This window comes from Musa acuminata, chromosome BXJ2-6 (genome assembly GCF_036884655.1).
Source record: "Musa acuminata AAA Group cultivar baxijiao chromosome BXJ2-6, Cavendish_Baxijiao_AAA, whole genome shotgun sequence".
NCBI lineage: Eukaryota > Viridiplantae > Streptophyta > Magnoliopsida > Zingiberales > Musaceae > Musa > Musa acuminata.
In genome coordinates, this window is record NC_088343.1 from 73,889 (window position 1) to 96,530 (window position 22,642).

General features: G+C 36.8%; 2 protein-coding genes across 3 annotated transcripts; one reads left to right on the plus strand and one right to left on the minus strand.

The window, feature by feature from the left end:
- The first annotated feature begins 3,566 nt into the window (after positions 1-3,566).
- On the plus strand, positions 3,567-6,028 carry LOC135614032 (F-box/LRR-repeat MAX2 homolog). The gene has a single exon (XM_065111024.1). The coding sequence runs from the start codon at positions 3,714-3,716 to the stop codon at positions 5,835-5,837; it is 2,124 nt and encodes a 707-aa protein (XP_064967096.1). The 5' UTR covers positions 3,567-3,713; the 3' UTR covers positions 5,838-6,028.
- Positions 6,029-11,215: 5,187 nt separating this feature from the next.
- On the minus strand, positions 11,216-22,572 carry LOC135614034 (mitochondrial dicarboxylate/tricarboxylate transporter DTC-like). Of its 2 annotated transcripts, none has more exons than XM_065111026.1 (6): positions 22,365-22,572; positions 22,017-22,100; positions 18,130-18,191; positions 14,620-14,981; positions 11,615-11,829; positions 11,216-11,526 (listed from the first exon to the last, which is right to left on the minus strand). In XM_065111026.1, the coding sequence occupies exons 1-6, from the start codon at positions 22,482-22,484 to the stop codon at positions 11,476-11,478; spliced, it is 894 nt and encodes a 297-aa protein (XP_064967098.1). In that variant the 5' UTR covers positions 22,485-22,572; the 3' UTR covers positions 11,216-11,475. The 2 variants fall into 2 exon arrangements, with proteins under 2 accessions (XP_064967098.1, XP_064967097.1); XM_065111025.1 differs by having other exon boundaries at positions 11,216-11,513; positions 22,365-22,571.
- Positions 22,573-22,642: the final 70 nt, after the last annotated feature.

A 22,642-nucleotide genomic window follows, 5' to 3' on the forward strand; every position in this document is an offset into this window, starting at 1 on the left:
CAACAAATCTTTGATTCTGTCCGAAAATCTATATATTTGAACTCTTCTCATTATTTTTTTATATCTCAAGAATTATGTTTTATTTTTCTTGAGACTAATTAAATATTGCGCATCACGGCACGCGTCCTTTTTCATTTTTCTCATGGTTTTCTAACAGAGTTGACGTGGTATCGTACAAGCCACTCATTTCGTGGGCCCTACTCCGAGGGTACATGAGCCGTGTAACAAGACAAGTGGGCGTGTGCATTTGTCTTTGTCGAGGCCGCGGGTTGCATAGGACAATCAAAGAGAGTGAGCAGTCCCTCTTTTGATACTCCTCCTTTAATGTTAGATGTTAAGTGTGATCTGCTCCCGCATCAAAGGAAATGTTAAATTATATATATATACGTATAAATAATTTTTTAATAGCTTAGTTTTTTAAATTGTATGATAATATAATTAAATAACATAAAATTATTTATCATATCAATACCGCAAAACCCTAAAATGAGATAAGGCTAGATATGATTCTCAATTAGTGAGACATTTACTTACCATGTTCAATTCATCATTCGCTGATTGTTTTATTGTGTCCAAAATTGATCTATTTTAATCAACGTCATGTCGATCTGATATAAAATATCAATCATCTCATCTCAATACAATTTTTTATGTGTCATAAGACAACAAGAGATATATGACAATCATCCGTTCATTTGTTGTATAATTAAAACGAACTTGCTTTTGAGTTATTTTGCATATGCTACGATAGTTATGACGTGCTAAACTTTAACCATCTTACAGTTGATTCCTAAAACTATGGATTTGATCAAGATTAAGTTGAATTTGATATATCAATGAAAAAAATGGTTAAGATTTATTTCATGAGATTTAACATAATTTTATATTGACTATTAATGACGTAACACAATCTTTTTTTTTTTCCTATATTTGGGACTGATTGATTGATGGTGTTGATTCCTCAATTTATGGATTCAATTAAAACTATGTTGAAGTTGAAGTTGACATCTGAATCAAAGGAATAAAACTCAAGTCTTACATGTTGAAAAGTCTCTGGAAAAGTTGGTGGGTATCGATAAATCATAAAGGAGTAACAACAATATAGAAGAATAGATGAGACATTTCAAATTTTAAAAATGTATATTAAATATAATTACTTAAAATATCTCAAACTTCAAATTTTTTAGACTTTTTGGTTCCATCTCATCTCTTCTCTCAATTGTATAAGCATTTCTATAAAATGGGTAAACTCAAGATTTTGACTTCAACAAATTTTTTATCTTGATTGAGACTCTTAAATCAAAATCATAAATAATCAAAAAGTTTAATTTAATATTTTAATATTATATCCACGCTCTTCAACTATCTAAATAAGACAAAATACATAATTTCAATTGTATTTTTATCTTTCTTTCATAATTATATCTTTATTTATTTATTTATTTATTATTTAGCTTCCTAAAGGAGGTTAGGCAAGACATTTTAACAATCTTGTATGATGAATTATATCGATTGAATAAGGATAGAAATCCAAAGTAGGGAAGAAATTTCATCTGGGTTTAATCTAAACTTTTATTCTTTAATTTATTAAATTATTTTTATTTTAATATGTTATTAATTTTGTTTACTCCCCCAACAACTCTAATATATCCATATCTAAGTTATAATAGCACATTTAGATCCTCGAGCCAATTCATTCATTGACTAATCCTTCATCATTTCTCCGAGCTTCTCATCAGAGAACGTGTTAATTGTGCTCAAATCGGTTGCCAAAAAACGTGTTCCACGTGTGTGTGTGTGTGTGTGTGTGTGTGAGAGGGGGAGAGAGAGGGGGGGTTGGTGGTGGGTAACATCAAAGGAGCTGGAATCATGGTGTCCTCATGGAGTACAGCGAAATGTCCTATAAGCTTCATACGTTTGGCTTCGATACGCTACTCGCACACGTACGACGGAGGCAGCAGCAACACACACACACACACACACACACCCCTCCGCATATGGTTGTGTTGGGGACGTCTGCGTTAATCTCTCACAGTGTCGCATCGCATGATTGGCCGTCCCATGTGCAACTCACGTGAGAATTCGACAATCTCGATAGTGATGGGAGTGAACCAATTTGATCGTTTTAATCGCTTCGCATCCCTTATGAATTAGGAGTTCTACGTGTTACGTTAACGCGTTGGTAAAGAGGAAAGAATTTGACCCCCCCTTTTTTTTTTCCTTATGGAAGTAGGAAAAGATGTTTGATTTTTTTATATAGGAAAGAATATTTTTATTTGTACCTTAATTGTTGATCTCTGATTTCTCTCTAACAGATGGGATGATTGCACATCAATTTAAACGAAAAGCTTAAGTACAAGGGTTCTTATTAAGATGAATAAAAACTTAAGTTCATTAAATTGTGAGTTAAATCTGAGAAATAATATTTGATTATTTTAATTTTTAATCATATGTAACTATTCTATTGGAAGAAGATTCTAGTTATTGATGATGCCTTATCCCTATCCTTATCCTTGAGGTAGATTCTATCGAAAATTAGATCGATGCAAATGACTAGAGTGTGACCGATGATTGGGTGACCCATCACCTTATCTTTGTAATCATCCACTTGTCCACCACTATTTTATTTTGTTATTCTTTATAAATAATAAATGATAAAAAAATAGTGTTTTTGGAGATGAAAATATGATCCAATACCAGCATCTTAATAATCTATTAATATTAAATTAAATTATGATTGTTCGAGTTTGGAGCCAACATACCTTAATTATTAGTATATTGGTAGTGTATTAGATCAAAATCTCATTCGATATATTTTTTATACCTTAAATATTTATCTGATTGTGATATACGAGACTCATTTATCAACTATGTTGAAGGTTTGAAATCTCATCCAGTATATTTTATATCTTAAATATTGATCTAATGATAGTATTCTCTCGTCAATAGTTAAAGATTCAAAATCTCATTCGATATATTTTTTTATAAAAAATAATTTAGAATCAACTGATGTCTACTTTCGAATCACTCTCAAGCTAAGGTGTTAGGAAGCCAAGAATTCAAATAGTCTCTACAAAATTTATATCAGTGGCATTCTAGATAAGGTCATGTGATGTTGCTTAGTTAATAAGGGGTTTGAATGATCTAGTGAAATGATCCAAGTCAAAAAGTGAGAGAGAGCACTCTTTGGGAATGATCTAGTGAAATGATCCAAGTCAAATTTGATGCAAAGCAAATAAATTAGGATGATGTCCAGTTAACGTGTGTTATATTAAATCATCTTCATTTCTTTGGCCCCCTCTTCATGGATATTATTTCAAAGAAAGTATTACTAAAAAATGGATATTGCTATTTGCCTTTGACAAATAAAATAAAAGCAAAGCAATATGTTTAGATTTAATTGATTTGGGTTCAATTTTGGCTTGAGTTTTAATCCCCGGGGGGGGGTACAATCACCACTGCGCTGCCAAAGTATGCGTCCGATATACACAAGATGCGAAAAGGAACAGAGATCAGATCACCGTCATGTGGATGGCTTCTCTCACCCATCCAACTCACCTGATCCCAATCCCCCCATCTCCCTTCCTCCCTCCCCTATATCCATCCTTCTATTCTTCTTCACCTCTTCCTCTTAAACCTCTCCCTTTCTTCCAATTCCAATCCAACCTAATCTATTAGTAGTAGGAGTAGGAGTAGTGGCAACAAGAAGGTCCATGGCGGCCGCCACCGTCAGCGGCATCCACCTGCACGATCTGCCGGAATCAATCCTGACAAACATCTTCTTGCTGGTGAGCGACGTGCGCAGCCGCAACGCCATGGCGTTGGCCTGCCGCCGGTGGCGATCCTTGGAGCGGGCCACGCGCACCTCCCTCGATCTCCGTGGCCACGTCCGCGCCCCTTTCCTCCTCCCCACGTGCTTCCCCGCCGTCGCTCACCTCGATCTCTCCCTCCTCTCCCCCTGGGGCCACCACCCCTTCCTCCACCACCAGCAACCGCCGCAGCACTACCACCACCACCACCTCCTCTCCGAGCAGGCCGCCCTCGTCGCCGCCCGCCTCGCTCAGGCCTTCCCCTGCGTCTCCTCCCTCGCCATCTACGCCCGCGACCCGTCCGTGCTCGCCGCCCTCGCGCCGCTCTGGCCGGACCTCCGCGCCGCCCGCCTCGTCCGCTGGCACCAGCGGCCCGCCAACCTCCCCCTCGGCGGCGACCTCGCTCCGCTGCTCGCCGCCTGCCCCGGCCTCGCCGCTCTCGACCTTTCCCAGTTCTACTGCTGGACCGAGGACGTCCCCCAAGCCCTTCAGGACCACCCCACTGCCGCCTCGTCCCTCGTCCACCTCGACCTCCTCTGCCCCGCCTCGACCGAGGGCTTTGGCTCGTCCGAGCTCGCCGCCATCGCCGGCGCCTGCCCCAAGCTCACCCACCTCCTTGCCCCCTGCGTGTTCAACCCCCGGTGCATCGAGTTCGTCAGCAACCACACCCTTCTCACGCTGGCCATCGGCTGCCCTCGCCTCGCCCTCCTCCACCTCGTCGATCCCGCCACCCTCTCCTCCGCCCGCATCGACTCCGAAGCGAAGGAAGCCGCTGCGATTACCGGGCGGGGCCTCGAGGGGCTCTTCGCCGGGCTTCCGCAGCTGGAAGACCTCGCGCTCGATATATGCCACAACGTCAGAGATGCCGGGCCTTCATTGGAAGCCTTGAGCCACAAATGCCCCAAGATCAAGTCGCTCAAGCTCGGGCAGTTCCACGGCGTCTGCAAAGGCGCTTGGCTGCACCTGGACGGCGTCGCCGTCTGCGGCCGGCTGGAGTCGCTATGCATCAAGAAATCCGCGGATCTGACGGACTCTAGCCTTGTCACCATCGCTCGCGGTTGCAGCAGGCTATCCAAGTTAGAAATCCATGGATGCAACAAGGTCACGGAAATGGGGATCAGGAAGCTCTCGAGCATGCTCCGGTTCACGCTGGTCGACATTGCCATTTCTGGCTGCCAGCTTCTCGACGCCACAAGATCGCTGCGTGCTGTAGAGCCGATCCGCGACCGCGTCGAGCGCCTTCACATCGACTGCATCTGGGCGAACCCCGAGCTGGATCAGCTACCCCAGACGCCGGAGAAGACGACTGACGACTCGGACGTCGACCAAGTGGATGAGGAAACGCCTGACGGATCAAGAAACAAGAAATGTAGGTACTCGGACGGCACTCATGACGACATCGAGAACCGCTGCTTCTGGTTTCGGACATGGACGAGGCTCCGCTGCCTCTCGCTTTGGATACCCGCAGGAGAAGTGCTAACGCCGCTGGGGGATGCGGGGCTGGAGAGCTGCCCGCAACTGGAAGACATCTGCATCAAGGTGGAGGGCGACTGCCGGATGTGCCCGAGGCCGAGGCAGAGAGTCTTCGGGTTAAGCTTTCTTGCCCGCTATCCGCGCCTTGCCAAGATGAAACTGGACTGCGGCGAGGCGTTCGGGTACGCGCTGACGGCGCCGACGGGCCACATGGATCTGAGCTTGTGGGAGAGGTTTTACCTCCACGGAATCGGTGACCTGGGCCTTTACGAGCTCGACTACTGGCCGCCGCAGGACAAGGAGGTGAACCAGAGAAGCCTGTCGCTTCCGGCGACTGGACTGATCCAGGGCTGCCTTAGCTTGAGGAAGCTGTTCATCCATGGCACCACCCACGAGCACTTCATGCGGTTCTTTCTCGGGATGCCGGGCCTGAGGGATGTGCAGCTCAGGGAAGACTACTATCCGGCACCGGAGAATGACATGAGCACAGAGATGAGAGTCGACTCCTGCAGTCGCTTCGAGGAGACCTTGAACAGCCGTTTAATTCCTGATTGATTCTATAACAAGAATGCATCTGTTCCATTCCAGAGAGAGAGAGAGAGAGAAACATGATCGAAGGCATAAACGATGAGGCGATGTAGTGTTGAGGTTGATGAGAGGTTTGAATATATTTTGTATGTGACATATACTTTATGAGGGATCTTTGTTTAGCAACATTACAAATCTCGACATATTGGATTGATACAGTTTGATTAGCCTACACCTGAGCAAATATTGTTCCTTCTAAGGAGGATAAATATCAAACAACATAAAATAAGCATAAGTCAATATAGATACAGAAATAACATCAAATAGAATATTTATATAAAATACATGACAACGTATGAAATAATGTATCATAGCATAGGAAACCTACCAACAAACATACAAAACGATATAGTTGAATATAATAAAAATACCATATATGCATAATGAAATATTTTAATTATTGATATCATGCAATAAATGACAGTGGAAAATACTCTCTAGTTGTGGCAGAATACTCACAGTAGCTAATGGGGGCTTTACAAAGTTTAGGGATAGCACCTGATTGACAAATAAGACAAACTCAGCAAAGTGTACTAAAATTGCAGAACACATATGTATACATTTGAATCCACTGACCAAAAAGCAACGATGTCTACTCTTGTTCTAACAATGCTTCTTCAGGATTTTAGTTGAACATCTGTTAGGATATGAATTGACTCATTAATGGTGCCCTATATGTCCTTTTGAAATATTCAAATGGAATATGAATTTTTTGCTTGTTATTTGCCAGAACAGCTCTATATAGATTTACAGTCTCAAAATATTGTATTCCATGTTTCCTGGTAAAATTGTTCATATAGAGCTACCTAATAAAAGTTATTGTAGCTGCATTTATCCTTAATTCCATTATCTCACAATTGTATATTGTTTTGGCTTTCTCCTACTATTGTCGCTAGAATTGGTATTCCTTTTATTTTAATTTGTTGCAAGACTCCAATACTCTTAGAAGTTTGACTTTATTTTCTTAGAGTTTATACATACATGTCTTCAACATTAGCAAAATAAATATCATAAACTAAATTAAATATGTAAAGGAGTATTGAACATTTTTACTACCCTATTCTAATCTGGAAACATCCTTAAAACTCCCCTCTGTTATGCATGCATGTCCTCACTATTAAAAATATATTCAACTTATTCTTGGACCTCTAGTGCTTGTTTATTCAAGATCAATGTATAATCACCATCCTTTGTGCATGCCATCAAACTTTCATCAACTCGTAGCAAATCCAATAGTTTTTATGGTTAATTGGTGGAACCAATGCTGTGAAAACCGAGGAATGGAGATTAGAGTATAACTTATCATGCCATAAATTAATTTACAATTTGTTCCTCTTCTAATATATTGTTGGACCAGCTGTTGAAATTGGGCAATTGTGATGCCATATGGGACACCTTCATGGGCTGTCCAAATGATAGGATCATCAAAGGCTGTCGACTACCTAACTTGGAAGGCTATCTTGGCCTACTTCTTGCCCAGTTTTGGTAGTATAGGACCAAGGATGCATTAAATTATTGCTGTGAATAAATTTGTGATACCCACAGACTATTTGTTGATTAAAGTGGTCCATCTAGGACTTCCAATATCATCAAACTATCAGAGTTCAGAATCCAAATTGAATATAGTGAAATCTTGGACTGATTTAATAAAAAAAAAAAGCCAGGGAGGAATTGGATCATAACAATGTACCATCCATACGACATCAATTTCTTCCTCCTAATCAAATGGAAAGTCCAAAAAGTTCTAGATGTAGACTGTGAACCAAAATTGGTGGTCACTGATATATCATGTAATCAAAAGCTAGAATTTTTTTTATTGGGTTCAGAGTATCAATTATGAAGGGCCTCTTTGGGTGACTTGAAATGAACAAGTAGACTATACAGGAGGACCAGCAAATGCATTATGCAGATATCTAATATCGGAAAACGTGAAAACTACAAAAATCGATCAGTTGATATCCCTTAACTACATGTAATACCTCATCTCCAGCTCACACAGTTGGTGTAAGGAAATTGGTCCAATATAGTGATTTAAGTTTCAAATTATATCAGTACAACATGTTTGGAACACTCATTAGTAGAAGATATATGATTTTCATGTACAAGCAAGGATCGAATGCATGTCTCCTCTAGGATAGTAGCAAATTGTTTCTATACGATCACACACAATTCAATAGCTCATCATATGAAAGAGCAGCAAAAGAATGGAAAAAAAATCTGGGTCGAGTAAGTCTTTAGAGATTAAGTCTTACATCAGAAATCTGTTGATGCAAGTCGAGCTAAGTTACAAATTAGATCAATTTCTCCAGACAAGTTCCAAATGTAATGCACGTTTAGATTCACCTAGAGGTATAATTTCAAATTCTAATCCAAGAGAAAATTCAATATTACTACTTAGCGCAATGGTCAAATAGGACTGCATTCTTTGTAGATAATGTTATAGAGCAGAAGTAAAGATGAACCAATGGGAAGAAGCGATTTATGAATTCATTTTCCACCTTCAATTTGAAGGACGTTTTGTAGTTTCGCCACATCTTAAATTTTCCTTTCCTTAGAATTCATTTATAGCTCCCTTCTCAATCAAACTATGCAGAAATCTCCAATGAAAGACATCAAAATCTAGCATGTTTTTCTTAAATTTGCAAGCTACATTACATGATTTCGTGAAGATTAATATAACCCTGGATCGAAGAGTAAGGTAGGTGGCCCTAACCATCAGAGCCTTGGCCTAGTATTTAGGGCAGAGAGTAATACTCCAAGAAGGAGCTTTATTTATGATCCCAGTAGAACGTTAACACTCGTCAATTAGCTTAGAACATTGACAACATTGACCATTACCTCATCTTCCTACTTTTCCTGCCTATCATTGAATTGCTCCTCCGTGCTAGGAATTATACCGATCGTCTACCTTAGGGTTTTAAGCATCTCATCCAGGATCAAATGATTTCCTCATATGGCAAGAGTTGCTCCAAGGAACTGCGATGCGACGAGAAAGAAAAAGATCGGAAGAATGGGGAAGAACTGACCTCCAGTCCCAGCGGCAGAGCGGTGCACTCCATCGCCTCCGAGGTCGACTTCCCTGTTGAGGATCGCACCGGCGACGGACGACACAAACCGGCCCAACAAAGGGTTTTTGAAGGAGACGGAGAGGGAGATGCCGAGCGTGTGAAGGAATATTCTCGTCTGTGCTCGGTTAGGATTTGGTACGGTTCGATCACAATCCAAGAGACCGACAAACCAAACCGGTTCGACAACCGAAACCGAGCCATACTGAAATATAACAGTTTAACTGAAACCGAGTTTGTAGTAATATTTCGCCTATTTATCGAGTGTTTAATTTTTGGAGTGATATAATAGTATATAGTGGTTTGTGATTTGACTTACTTTAAATATTATTTTATTATATTTTGTTAAGATACTAGGATTGATTAATGTATTATCATATAAGTGACAGATGTCATGTTCAAATCAACGTTATATAGGTCATTGAATATAATAAAAAGTATTTTTTATTTTTTTTAAATATTATTTTGCTAGTCAGCTCATACGTTCAACTAAAATTATTAAAATAATAATAAATTTTAAAATATTTTTAGATAATAAAAAAATATAAATATAAAATAGCATGTTTTTGTCCAAAGGAGATCAAGGGGAAGTCCAGCGCTGTAATATATAATGTTTAAGTGCATGATCTCCTAAAAGATCTTTAGAATGATAAATAATTTTAATTTTTAAAAGGAATAAAATTTCTTACAACACTTTATCTCTTAGAGGATAAGAAATTTAATCTCGAAAATAATATTTGAATATTAGGATTTGGATAGTTAATAGGCAAAATGCCTATGTATTCTAGGATTTTAGTTAGGGAGGTTGAAAGACAGATGATAATAAGGTTTTTCCCAGATTACGTTTGAAGGTATACAAGGGACTAAAGCTTGGACCTGAGTTACTTTGGACAGAGTTTTATTACTTGTATTTTATTGTTCACAATGAATAATCTAGGTTTTTCTCTTCATTGACGTAGGTAAGAAATGACAAACTATGTAAATTATATGTCAAGTATCTTGGTCAATGGTTTTATCTATATTTATGAGAATCCAATGACATTTATATTCAAATTTAGACTAATTAAATAATAATTTAAATAATAAATGTATCAATGTTCATTTATGTATGTAACAATTTAAATATTATCCATTTTACCTTAAATTTTTACTATAGAGGAGAAATAAAATCTAAATTTAAATTTTTTCTATAAATTTTAAGATATTGATATTCAAATTTGGTACATTTTCAATGAGATTATAAGAATAATCAATGATATTCATTCATAAGTGTGACAAGGGAGCAATAGATGAACCCAAATGTCTCGGAGGGAGAAGTTAGTACCATTAATGAAGGAGATGGGGGGCAAGGGAAAAGAAAGCTAGAGTGTCATCCCAAAAGAGAAGTTAAGATCATCAATAGAGAATAAGGGCATAAGGGCAATGAAGAGATCATCTCCCAAGGAAGGAGTCAAGATTATTAACGAACGGGAGAAAGAGGAAAAACCTAAGGCGATCACAAAATCATCCTTTAGAGAGTCAAAATTATCAAGAAACGGGAGAGATAGGGATAGAGGAAAAAGAGGGAGGCCACAAGCAAAATCGACAATGTCAACAAAGAAGAATAGACTAATATGATAGAAGATGAACAGGACTAAGAGAGCAAAGGCCAATTCAGGGGCAACTTCTCAAAAAGAGGAGCTCCCAAGGAAAGAACAAAAAAGAAGTTGCTTTCTTAGGTGAATTTCCCCAAGAATGTAAGAGAATTTTGTATTGTTGATAAAGGTCTAAATTATTCATGTTGAAATGTCAACCGGACAACTCCTAGAGATTTTAGCATTTTAAGCTCCGATGTCTCGAGAACTTATAAAAAAGGAATGAATGATCAATTTCCTCTCAGTTTTTAGAGAGGAAAATATGTTCAAGCAAAACGACTCTATTCGATTTGCAGAGGAACTCACACTAGAAAGAATAGGTTACTCTTAGTTCTTTTGCTAAAGATAGTTTTCTAACGTACCTTATTGGAGCCGCAGCCATTTGTCTCTTGCCGGTTTAGAAGCAGGTGTTGCTCAGGTCGAAATTCCATGCGAATCAAAATATATGCTGCATCTGTCATTCCTGGTAAAATTGTTAGTATGCACTTACCGTCAGGATAAAGATTATGAAACTGAAACACAAAAATTGTGTACAAGATGCAAACACATAATATGTTATGATATAAATAAATTAACCTAGATCAATTTTTTGACCAAGCCAACATACAAATTCATCAGATATCGAGAAAATGAAAGCTGAGATACATAGGAAAGAGAAACAAGAGATGTTATGTTTTACTACCAATTGAGTTGTGCATCCAACTAAATGACTGTATGGTAATACTTTCCACGTGCAACAACAGTTTATTACACCTTCGCTAAATCATGCCGTGAATTGAGTAAGTCAAAGGCTGTGTTATACCAAAACCAGCCTACGGAAGTTCAATCACCAAGGGATTAGCATAAAACAGTCAATCAATGCATAGGGATCCCAAATAAATGGATATCTATAAGCCCATAGACTTCTCAACCTTCTGAATTTGATTCAAGAATATCCATGTCATCTGCAAAACATCCCTTTTGATCATTCACATATCTAAAGATATGATTCAGTGTGTCAAAGAAGCAATAATGAGAAATTCCGAAGGGAAGAGACAGATTTTACCATGACATGCGGAGCAATTCTCACACAGTAGACAGGAAATCCAGTGTAAAATTTGAAAGGACCACCGGACTTCAGAGTCTTCATGGCACAATCTAATGACCCAGTGTAGGGATACTTTCCATTGGCATCAGGCTGCATCTTCTGTATTTGTGTTTTCACATAGTCAAATGGTAAACTGCAAGCAGATGCAAAGAATCCAGAAACAGCACTTGCCCCTGGAGATGAAGAGAGGGTAGCATCAAATCAATCTATATATATTAAAAGTGCTAAAAACCCTAATTCTGCAAACACTATAGAAAGAATGTCCAAAACACAAACAAACACTAACAATACCCAGAATATAATCAAACACTAACTAAATTCTGCTAGATGACCTGATATGGTGAAGGTCATGGGCAACCACATTTTCTTGGTTACAAGAAGGTTAGAATGGTAGAGGATCCAAATATCCAGAGGTTGAGAAGTCCAAAAAGATGCACTCTCAATTTTAACTTCTGTCAATTAAATGCATAAGCTTATATAATAATTTTAAGCTTCAAGCAAACGTGAGAACAACAACGAGAAGTCATAATGTCCAAACTGTTTTGGGTCAACCATATAGAACATCCTTAGTTAAATCAAGAACATTCAAATCTCTATTTATATTTTCTTGTACAGTCTTCTTAGGAGTTCCTCTACCTCTCCTCAACACTAATCCCAATTGTCTCACCTTATCTAATCACTGTGTGTGTGTGTGTGTGTATATATATATATATATATATATATATATATAAGTCTCTTTAGAATATCTTCATACCATTTTAGACAATTCGCTCACATTTTATTTTCTATTGGAGCTATAACTATTGAATGAAAAAAAAATTTCCTATCATTTCTAGTAATTCTGCATCTCCTAATCAACATTCTCATTTCAATAACAAATATTTTGTACCTGTCCTTTTTTAACTGCCCTAATACTCCAATGCATAGAAAATGAGTGACCTAATAATTGTCTTATAAATTTTTCTTTTAGTTTGAAAAGCATTTCGCTACTCTCCACTTTGATCACCCATCTTTTATGAAAATATCCTTCTCAATCTCTCAATCTTATTTAATAGTATATGCAAAATATTTAGAGCTTTTATTTCCATCCTAATTATATTCTTGGTTCTTCTATTGACATTACTAAATTAACATCTCTGTAGTTTAGTCCTAGTCCTATTTAATTTAAGACGTTTGTGTCATAAGTTTTGGTTCTGTTCAAACTCTCATTAATCATAGCAATATCGTAGGTTCATAACATGCCATAATGAGAGTTTTTATAGCATATCACTAGTAAGTCTGACTTTTACTAATGTGAATAATAAGGATGTAAACTTGATCTTTGATGTAATCCTACAATAGCACGGCATACTAGAATAAATATTGAAAAGATGTTTGCTAGGATAACATCCGCAACTTATAACACCGACTAAAGCACTGCTCCAAAAAAAGAAAAAAGAAAAGGAAAAGGATATGGTAACATCTATACAAATGGATCAAAACTAATTAACAGGAAACTATGAAATGCCACGATTATCATCATCCAAGACTTCTGCTAGACTATGTTTAGCAATTTAGAAAGCATCATAAGCCTAGAAGACACAAAGTTTTCACTGCTTTGAAGAGTACATAAATCCTCCAAGAGAGACTCTCGATTATCAATGATGTTAAAAATAGACTTCTTGCTATGTAACCTAAGAAGTCAATTTTAACCAAGATCTAAATTTTGATGTGGTCATAAAACACGTGACTTCCAACTCCCGAAGATTTCTTAGATGGAAGCAAATTCACAAGTAAAAACAAAAATATGATGCCCCTGATCTATCAAACTGTATTTGTCCAAGCCTCAAGTGACATAAAGTGGGACCACTAAAATATGTTGGTCCCACTGCATGCTTTGAGGCCACAACAATAAAAGTTGAAGAAATCAACCCTATGGAAAAAAGAGAGAGAACCTGAGCAGGAGTTTTGCAAGTTCTCCACAGAACTGGAAGATCATTTCGAGATGTTCAAGCATATACAAGAGTTCAATGTGACTTTAGTAACTTTGACTAGACTAATTCACCCAACAACAACAACAAAGTCATAAGTCCTAATTATCTAGAGTTGGCGACATGGATCTTTTGCCGCCATTGAGATCTATAGAAAGTCATATGTTTAATTAAGTTTAAAATATTTAAATATTTATTTATAATTTCTATTAAGATTTTTTTTAGATTTTCCTCTGTCTTTCTTCTTACCACTAACATTGATCATTTTACTTCATCAAACTACCACATCCACAAATCTCCTAAACACATATCTATACCATCTTAAACGATTCTCTCTCACTCTATCCTCTATCAAAATGATACCTATTTGTTCACGAATAAAAATATTTTGTTTTCTATCTTTCATAGTAATTCCATACATCCATCTCAATATTCTCATCTCAGCAACATAAATTTTTTTATATGTTATTTTTTAATTATCTAATGCTCAGAACCATAAAACATTTTTGAAATCATAATTGTCTTATAAAATTTTTCTTTCAATCTTAATGATATTCGATGATCACATAAGACTCTTGACACTCATCACCATTTTTACTCTGTGAATAATATCTTCATTAATCCCTCAATCTTGTTGAATAATTAATCCAAGATACCTAAGACTTTTATTTAAAAGAAACTTCTTGTGTATCCAAAGTAACTATATTCTGCTACCTATTCCTAGTATTATTACAATTGCATCTCATATATTCAGTTTTAGTCTTAATCTAAAACCTTTACGTTTTATGGATTGCTTCCATCACTCAAGATTTATAATTAATTCTTCATATGCTCTTATCAACTAAGAGAATAGCATTCAACTAAGCAAAACCAATTTACCCGATCAAGAATTTGATATGAAAGATGCCAAAAGAGGACAATCACTTAATGACCCATTAATATTCCAGAAAAAGGATAAATAATTTATATATTTTTTACTTCACAGTATCTTACCAAGAACTGTGCTAACTTCACCAAAGCCAAGTGAGTCCCTGAATAGCTCAACACTCTGGTCATATGAAGCAAGCATACCCATATTCAATGACATTGCCCTTACTACTGTAGGACCTGCACCTTTCCATAAAGCTAGAACCCCTTCATCAGCAATAATACGATAGAGTGCATGGAAAGCATTTTTATAGTTTCGTCGCTGTGCAGCAGGTAAAGTTGCATCAGCTTGCATCCTGATTAGTGCTAAATCTGCCGGACTGCCTATGCATGCTCCGATTGCTCCAGCTGTAAGACCAATAGCAGCTTTCTGAAGCAAAGGCAGTGGTTTGCCATCATTTGCCTCAACAGCTTTGTTTGTCAATACCCTAAAGAGAGAAAAAGTCACTGGATGACTACAAAATTGACAAAAAATAGTATTGTTGTATTACAACACAAAGAAAAAACTTAGCTACATCATTAATCATATATTTCTTTATACTTCAATCTAGATGCATAACAAGAATATGTGGTTGCAAATGGTATTGATAATTAGGTTCTAATATCAAGATTTCACTAAGTAATCTTCAAAATAGAACATGACAAACAAGCATTAGCCTTGAGATTATACAATTTACACAGACCAGTTTCAACTGTGGTTAGAAAAAGAAAATCACAGCAGATTGAGCACAAGGCCGTCAATTAATGTAAGCTTTAATATCTTCATCTAGAATGTAGGCTTCCCCTAAGTCATTAAACAAATAGAAACATCCTACTAGAAATATTCCATATTTGCATTTCATCTAGTTAGTGTAATATAGTATCCTTTTGCGTCATTACACGGACCAATATGTAGAAACTGATATTTACTGGTCCAATTGGTATTAAAAACTTTGACGGTAACATACGCATCTGGCAATCTCAACTAGTACAAATGATCATGCTGTCTTGGAACTATAAGGTGGAGAACAAAAGGGAGAGTAGAGAATATCTGAATGTTCTTATCAAAACACACAGTAATTCTCTAATGATATTGCTGGACATTAACTTACAGCAGGAAACCAGTAAGAGTTTTTCACGAAAGCTTGGAAGACAGTGGAAGGGAGATTTCACAACAGCAGTAAAACGGTAAGAGAAATTTTTTATGCTTGGCAGGAAGTATTTGGGCTTTGATAATCAAAAAGCACAATCATTCTGAGAGTTTAGTAATTGAGGAAATAGGTAACTTTTGTTGGATACTTGCAGCAATTTACGATAGCAACCTTTCTTCTTTATAATTATTTATGGGATCACTTGGCCAATATTAATATGAGCAGATTTCCATGGTTTAAACGTGGTGATATAAATGTGATTTTGGATCTGGAAGATAAGACCAAATATATACCTTTTAAACTCACTCAATCAGTTTTGTATTTTCAGAATTTCATTTTCAAAGATGGACTAATTGACTAGTGTTTCCTTGGTTGATGTTTCACATGGTGTGACTATCATTTTGGAAGCTCTACAATAACAGTTAAACTTGATAGGATTTTTGTTAGATGAGAATTGGAGTTGTATTTTCAATGATGTTATGGTTCAACATCATTCGGATTTTGAACATTTGGACTCCAAAATATAGTACAATCATTTACCTGTGTCAATAACAGCAGGCCAAGTAGATAGGAACAAGTCTAAGCACAGGTTGTTTGGATTGGAAGCCTATTGGTGGGACTTGGGAGTATCCTGAAGTTAACAACCCTGTTAAAAAGTGTTGGTCTTTTGCTTGCAATCATGATAATCCTCTTAACCATTATTCATCACAAGCCTACCAAACTTAGTCATCCCTTGTTCTCTAGGAATGCTTCGTGTAGGAGGAATCTAGATGATAAGATTAAAGACACAATGGAGGAAATCTCTAACATAGAGCTTAAAGATTATAATGGGTCACTTATTGAAGCTGACTGTATCAGACTAAAATGGCTTCGTTGCCCTAAACCGCTAACTCAATTAAATTGGTGGAATAGAGCCAATATTCAATGAATGGGAGGGGTGATAGGAATATCAAGCTCTTTCACAAAATCACTAATTTCAAGAGAAGTAAAACACCATTAATTTGATTGTAAATGAGGATGGCATCTCATTAACTGATGGTAACTTAATCCTTTCTCATTTGTTGATTGGTACCATGACCTTTGTATGGCACTACTCCATTACTCCTAATTGGAGGAAGTGTCTTTGCTATTTGGACATTGTTAAAGATAACATTACTAAAGCTTTCTCAAACTTCCATTCTCAATGTTCTCCCAACTAGTTGGGATAAAGCCTTTTTAGTTTACACCTAAAAAAGTTAACTCTTGCAAGGTTGTAAGATATAGACCCACTGCCCTCTGTGATATTTTTTTGCGAGTTCCTTGCAAAATTTCATTGCCCATTTATCAAAAGTAAACTTGATTCCCTTTTTCTACATAATCAATCGACTTTTGTTCTTAGTAGGAATACTCATAATGACATTATAATTGCTAATATGCTGGTTCATACTATAGCCAAATCCAAAGGACATTCCCCAAATATTTTAATCAAGCTGAATTTGGAGAAAGCATACGATGATATCTTAGAAAGCAATATTTTAAATGCTATTTTTATGAATTTTCCTTCAAGGAATTTTGGGGCTAAAAAACTGTTGCAGATTGTACATCCAACAAACCAAACAAATAGACTATAGGGAAATATACGAGGCATTGAGGAGAGCAAAGCAAGAAGGATAACGAAAAATCTAGGTTCACTCAGATGCAGTAGAAGTAATTAACTGTATTAACAGAACTGGAAATGTTGCATTATACTGAAAGTTGGTTATGATATTTTGGAGTTAGCTTGAAGTGTAAATGTGGTACAATTTAGCAATAACCCTACAACCGTGAATAGGATAGCACATGCATGCAATTTTTTTCTGAGGGTGATGAAAGTAATTCTTAGTAAGTAATCAGGTCTGTTACAGGAAAAAAAAACTCATTTTAACTGAGATAAAAAAAAGTTAAAAATAGCTTATAGCAAGAGTTTAATGAGTTCCTAAGCAATAAAAAAGTCCAGAGTGCTAAAAATGTGACTAAACTGAAACTGAACAGATTCCACATATAACAATAAAAGTAACAGGAGTGAGGATTAACATCTGACAATAAAAAGCACAAGGATTTTAGGATAATCTTCCCCTAAAACCATACAGAACCCAGTGCTCATTCTGCCTAAATATGCAGACAACACGAATAACAACAAACATAGTGTGGCAACCTTTAAGTCATGTTCAATTCTGACAAAAGTAAAACTGAAACATTAGTCCAATATAGCAACCTGAGGAGATTTCTGGAAAAGTTATCAGCTAGGCTGTTATCTTAATCAATCCAAAGCTTTAACTTGCAAACCTTAGGAACATATTAAGTATGCAAGGCCAGTTTTGATTTACAGATAATGCCAACAAATTTCACATCATCAGATAAGACTTCTAGTCTGTAAATTAACCAGATTGTCAAATGACTAATTTCGTGGAAATAAGGGAAATTTTACCTAAAGGAACCCAATCGTGCAGTTGTATAAGTAGCTTGTCTAAGTAAACCAGCTGACAGTCCCTGATGCAAAACGACACATCAGAATGACAAAAAAACGAACCGATACATGAAAAATAGACTCCAACAAAATGAAATCAGTTCACAGTTAATTGTGCCATATTACCATGGTCAAGATACTATATGGAGCAGATAAAAAAAGATACAAATAAAAAGTTAAAGAATTACACTATGTTGGGACACACATGCTACTACAAGTATTAAATTATTATTTAAGCATGAGAAATATAAACAACATGGTACCGGTGCTGCATAATTATTTGCACCGCTCCAAGTTATTATTCTATGTTAGTGTAAGATAACCATATGACTTTTAGATTTGCACAACTCCAATTTATTAAATGTATGCTGGTGATAGATAATCAGAATATAAACAATAAGAAAACAATAGAAAAGAAAAAAAGAGGATCTCAAAAACCTATTCTTAAAACCGCCATACGTATTACCAAAAAACTGACTAACTTTCTACTTAAATCTGTCCAGTATATCATAACATGCTATATCTAAATGCAAAAGCTAAGATAGCTGATGAAATTCAGAGGAAACTTAACTGGAAAAAACAAGAACATAATGGGGGAGGTTTCCCCATTCTTACAAAGCATAATGCCTCAAAAAGAAAGCATTTACGGAGGATTTTCCATTTTTAAAAAAAGCTTAGGGTGAATAGGAAAGTGAAAGAAATGCTAGAAGAAATTGTGGAAAGAAGAACAATCGAAAGGGAGGTCAAAAAATCCTGAAAGGCTGGAAACTGCCTATGATGTAATCAATCTAGTGGGCCATTACAGGTCAAATTTCAGGTTAATTGATAGACCCAAGTACATTATTCTAGTGAGAATGATGCCACCAGTATTTAAATATGAAGATTGATTTCAGCAACAATCAACAATAAGAATCAACCATAGCCAAGATACAAAAAAAAACATAAGTTACTTGATTATTAGGTGCACAAAATATCAAACAGTTTATATGGTTCATGGGGATTGATAATGTTTGACACAAGAACTCCCAATTTTGGCATCAATGAGATTGACCAAATTCCATCCATGAGAAACAGCAAAATCAGGTCCCTCATAAATTTTGATTGGAAATTTTGAAACAGCCAATCCAAATTGAGACCAAGTGATATAAAAAAATAAGTTACTTGGTTATTAGGTGCACAAAATATCAAACAATTTATATGGTCCATCGGGATTGACCATGTTTGACACAAGAACTCCCAATTTTGGCATCAAGAAAATTGACCAAATTCCATCAAATCCCAAGCAACCTATTTAACTCCAACCTATAAAGCTTGGGCACTTCAAAATGCTTCAAATGTCACATATTTCCCAGCAAGGTCTGCCATACCGAAGCGTACCGCCTGTATCGTACCGGTCCGACAAGTTACCGGTACGCAGACCGTCCGGCACCGCTACAGTGCTACAGTGCTATACTGTAGCACTACTACAGTATGAAAAAATATATAATTGTTCAGTACACCAGGGTGTACCGCTCAGTACGCCCTGATGTACCGCTCGGTACACCAGTACCGTACCATACCGAGCCCGGGTCGAAACGCCGGTACGGTACGATATGGCGAATCTTGCTTCCCAGCACGTGTTGTTTATTTTAAAGCACTTTAGGTCTCTTGCAAGATCTACGCTTATCTATGTTAATGTGCTCTACACATGTAGGATACTTAAATCATTTTTGAGAGGCTTCAAGACACATCAAATATTGTCAATATGCACAATATTTGTACTATTGAGATACTCTTTTATGTTTTATATATATGCTTTGTCATAAATATTTGCATGAATGGTTGCCAAGCTTCTTATAAATTTCATATATGATGATCATAGATTGTCTATATTTTGTATATACTAATATATTAAAAGTATATGCACCAATAGTCATGTCTAAGACATGTTGTATCCTACTTTTAAATTAATTGTGACAGCAGCAAGTATCATGTTTGATTTGTGTTTCAAGTCCATGTCAACAACTTATCTTCCAACTAATCCCAACTAGGCATAGTTATTTATAGACTCTCATCCCATGTCTCTCCTATTCCTAAAGAACTAAAGAAGCAGCTTATGATCACAAAAACCGAGAGAAATAAAGTTAATCCTGTATGCCCACATAATCCCCCCTACTATAAAATTAACAAGTCTAACCTATATTATTCCCATGTTAAAGTTTCCTACTAAATAACCTTAAGACTACCTATATGAGTTTAACTAGAAAATTAACAAGTCTGACCTATATTATTCCCAATTTGACTCCAAATAGAAGAGGTTGCCAAAAATCTCCCTTGAACATAAAGATATTATATGAAATTTGTTAATACAAATAAGACAATAACTCCTTAGGCAGGAAGGCTAGCTTGGACTGAGATCTTTACTCAATACTTAATTAAGTTCTTGGCTTGAATCTTGACTTGGGGACGGTGTCTTTTGGGCTAAGGAATGGATTTTCTATTTGACTATTGTTAGACCAGCAATACTTCATGGATGTGAGAATTGGATAGTAAATAAATATAAAAAGTTTATGACGATGAGATAAGAATGTTGAGGTCGATGTTTGGAGTTACTAAAAAAAATAAAATATAGGGAAAAAATATTTTTATTTGTGAATAACTAGATGTACTTTTGATAGAAAAGAAAATGAGTTGGAATCATTTAAAATGGTATGGACATGTGCTAAAAACCCCTATAGATGGAGTTGTTAGAAAATATGAAACAATTACTAGGAGAGGTAGAGAGAGCTAAAAAGAGTGTTCATTTAACTTACAATATGACATTTTACAAGCTCAATGGCCATAAAAACGATTCATATAGGCAAGTCCAAATAGTTGCAATATTACAACTTTGTTGTTACTGTTACTGTTATTTGGATCTTTCTGTTTGTCCAGATCAGTGTTGTAAATCAAGTCATCATCTCATCAACTTCTTCACGAATATAACCCTAATGTATTTGCAAGATGCCTATCACTGGTAGTTTGAGGCAGGAATGGGTAAAAACTTCAAATTATTCTAACTCAGGTTGCATAGGTTTTGCATCATAAAACAAACCAAACAACTTTGATCAAAATAATCAATTTGAGGTATATCGATTGCCAGAGAAATACTTATTTAACATTGTAAAAAATGCATAGCAGCACATGGTTCTATTTATGGACTGCTATTATACTATATTTAAATAGAAAATGCAAATTTTAAATAATCCTTGTACAAAAGAAGGATTAGTTTTGATTGAATCATTTAAGTAAGGTTCAAAGGATCAGTATTGGGTTTCAGTTGGGTGCAGCGTGGCGCAATCCACTGAAACAGATTTGTGCACAATGTTCTGAATGTTGTATCTTAGTCCAGTGGAGCATTAAAGGGCTGGTTGTTGACAAGCCAATTATGCCTAAACCTTCCATCAGAGATGATGTTTAACACTAAAGAAAATTGCTTTAGCACAATATTCATCACAAGAATAGCAATGATCAGAAAGCTTCCAAATCAACTGAGCAGTGCACATCCATCTCACTTCCTACTGAATAACAAATGCTTTAACCATTCTTTTTTTTTTTTTATTGAAGCCTATCTGCTTAACCAAACCATACAAGCACCTATGCCCCCACCAAACTCAGAACTGCATACCTATTCTGCTAGAACAAATACAAAATAGTAGGTCAGCGATTTACTAATCCAAAAGAGATTTAGGATGACACGCACATTAATTGTTTTACTCCTTAGAAAATGCTGATATTTGAGGAATTAGGATCAACGTCAAGAGTTACACAATCAATAGCAAAAAGGAAAACAAAGATTAGTGACAGAGACAAAAGAATGTCGAGCGAACCTTGTAAAAGGAGCCAAACCCTTCGTTGGCAAGCATGTTCTTTGTAACTTGGACAGCTGACCCCTGACCCAGCTGGATCCTAACCTGGAACCACAAAAATTACCATCACATGAAGGAATCATAACCCCGAACAAGACTACCATACCATATCATTAATTAATCCGATCGACATATGTTTTCTAGCATCACGACAACAAGAACATCACCCTTTCGCTTAGATCCGGACAAACATTCTAAAGAAGCTTTCAGATCATAAAATATCCTAAAGGACCTCATTTCTGCAAGCATAACCAGAGCCCTTCGAGTCATAGAATGGGAGAGAGGGGGGGAGGAATATCTGTGGTGTACCTTGACCATGTCGATGGGTTGGATGACACAGGTGGCAAGCATGCCGGAGGCGCCGCCATTGACGAAGGGCTTGACGGTGGTCCAGACTCCGGACTGGCTCTTGGGTTTCCCCTCGGCCATCTCCACTCAAATTCTCGACGCGAGCGAGCGAGCGAGAGAGAAAGGAGACAGACCGCACAATACAGTCCAGACGAGCGGCGACAGAAAAATGAAGAAAACCTATTTAACTTTAATTCTTTTTAATATATTTATGTTTCAAAATCTGAAAATTATTATTA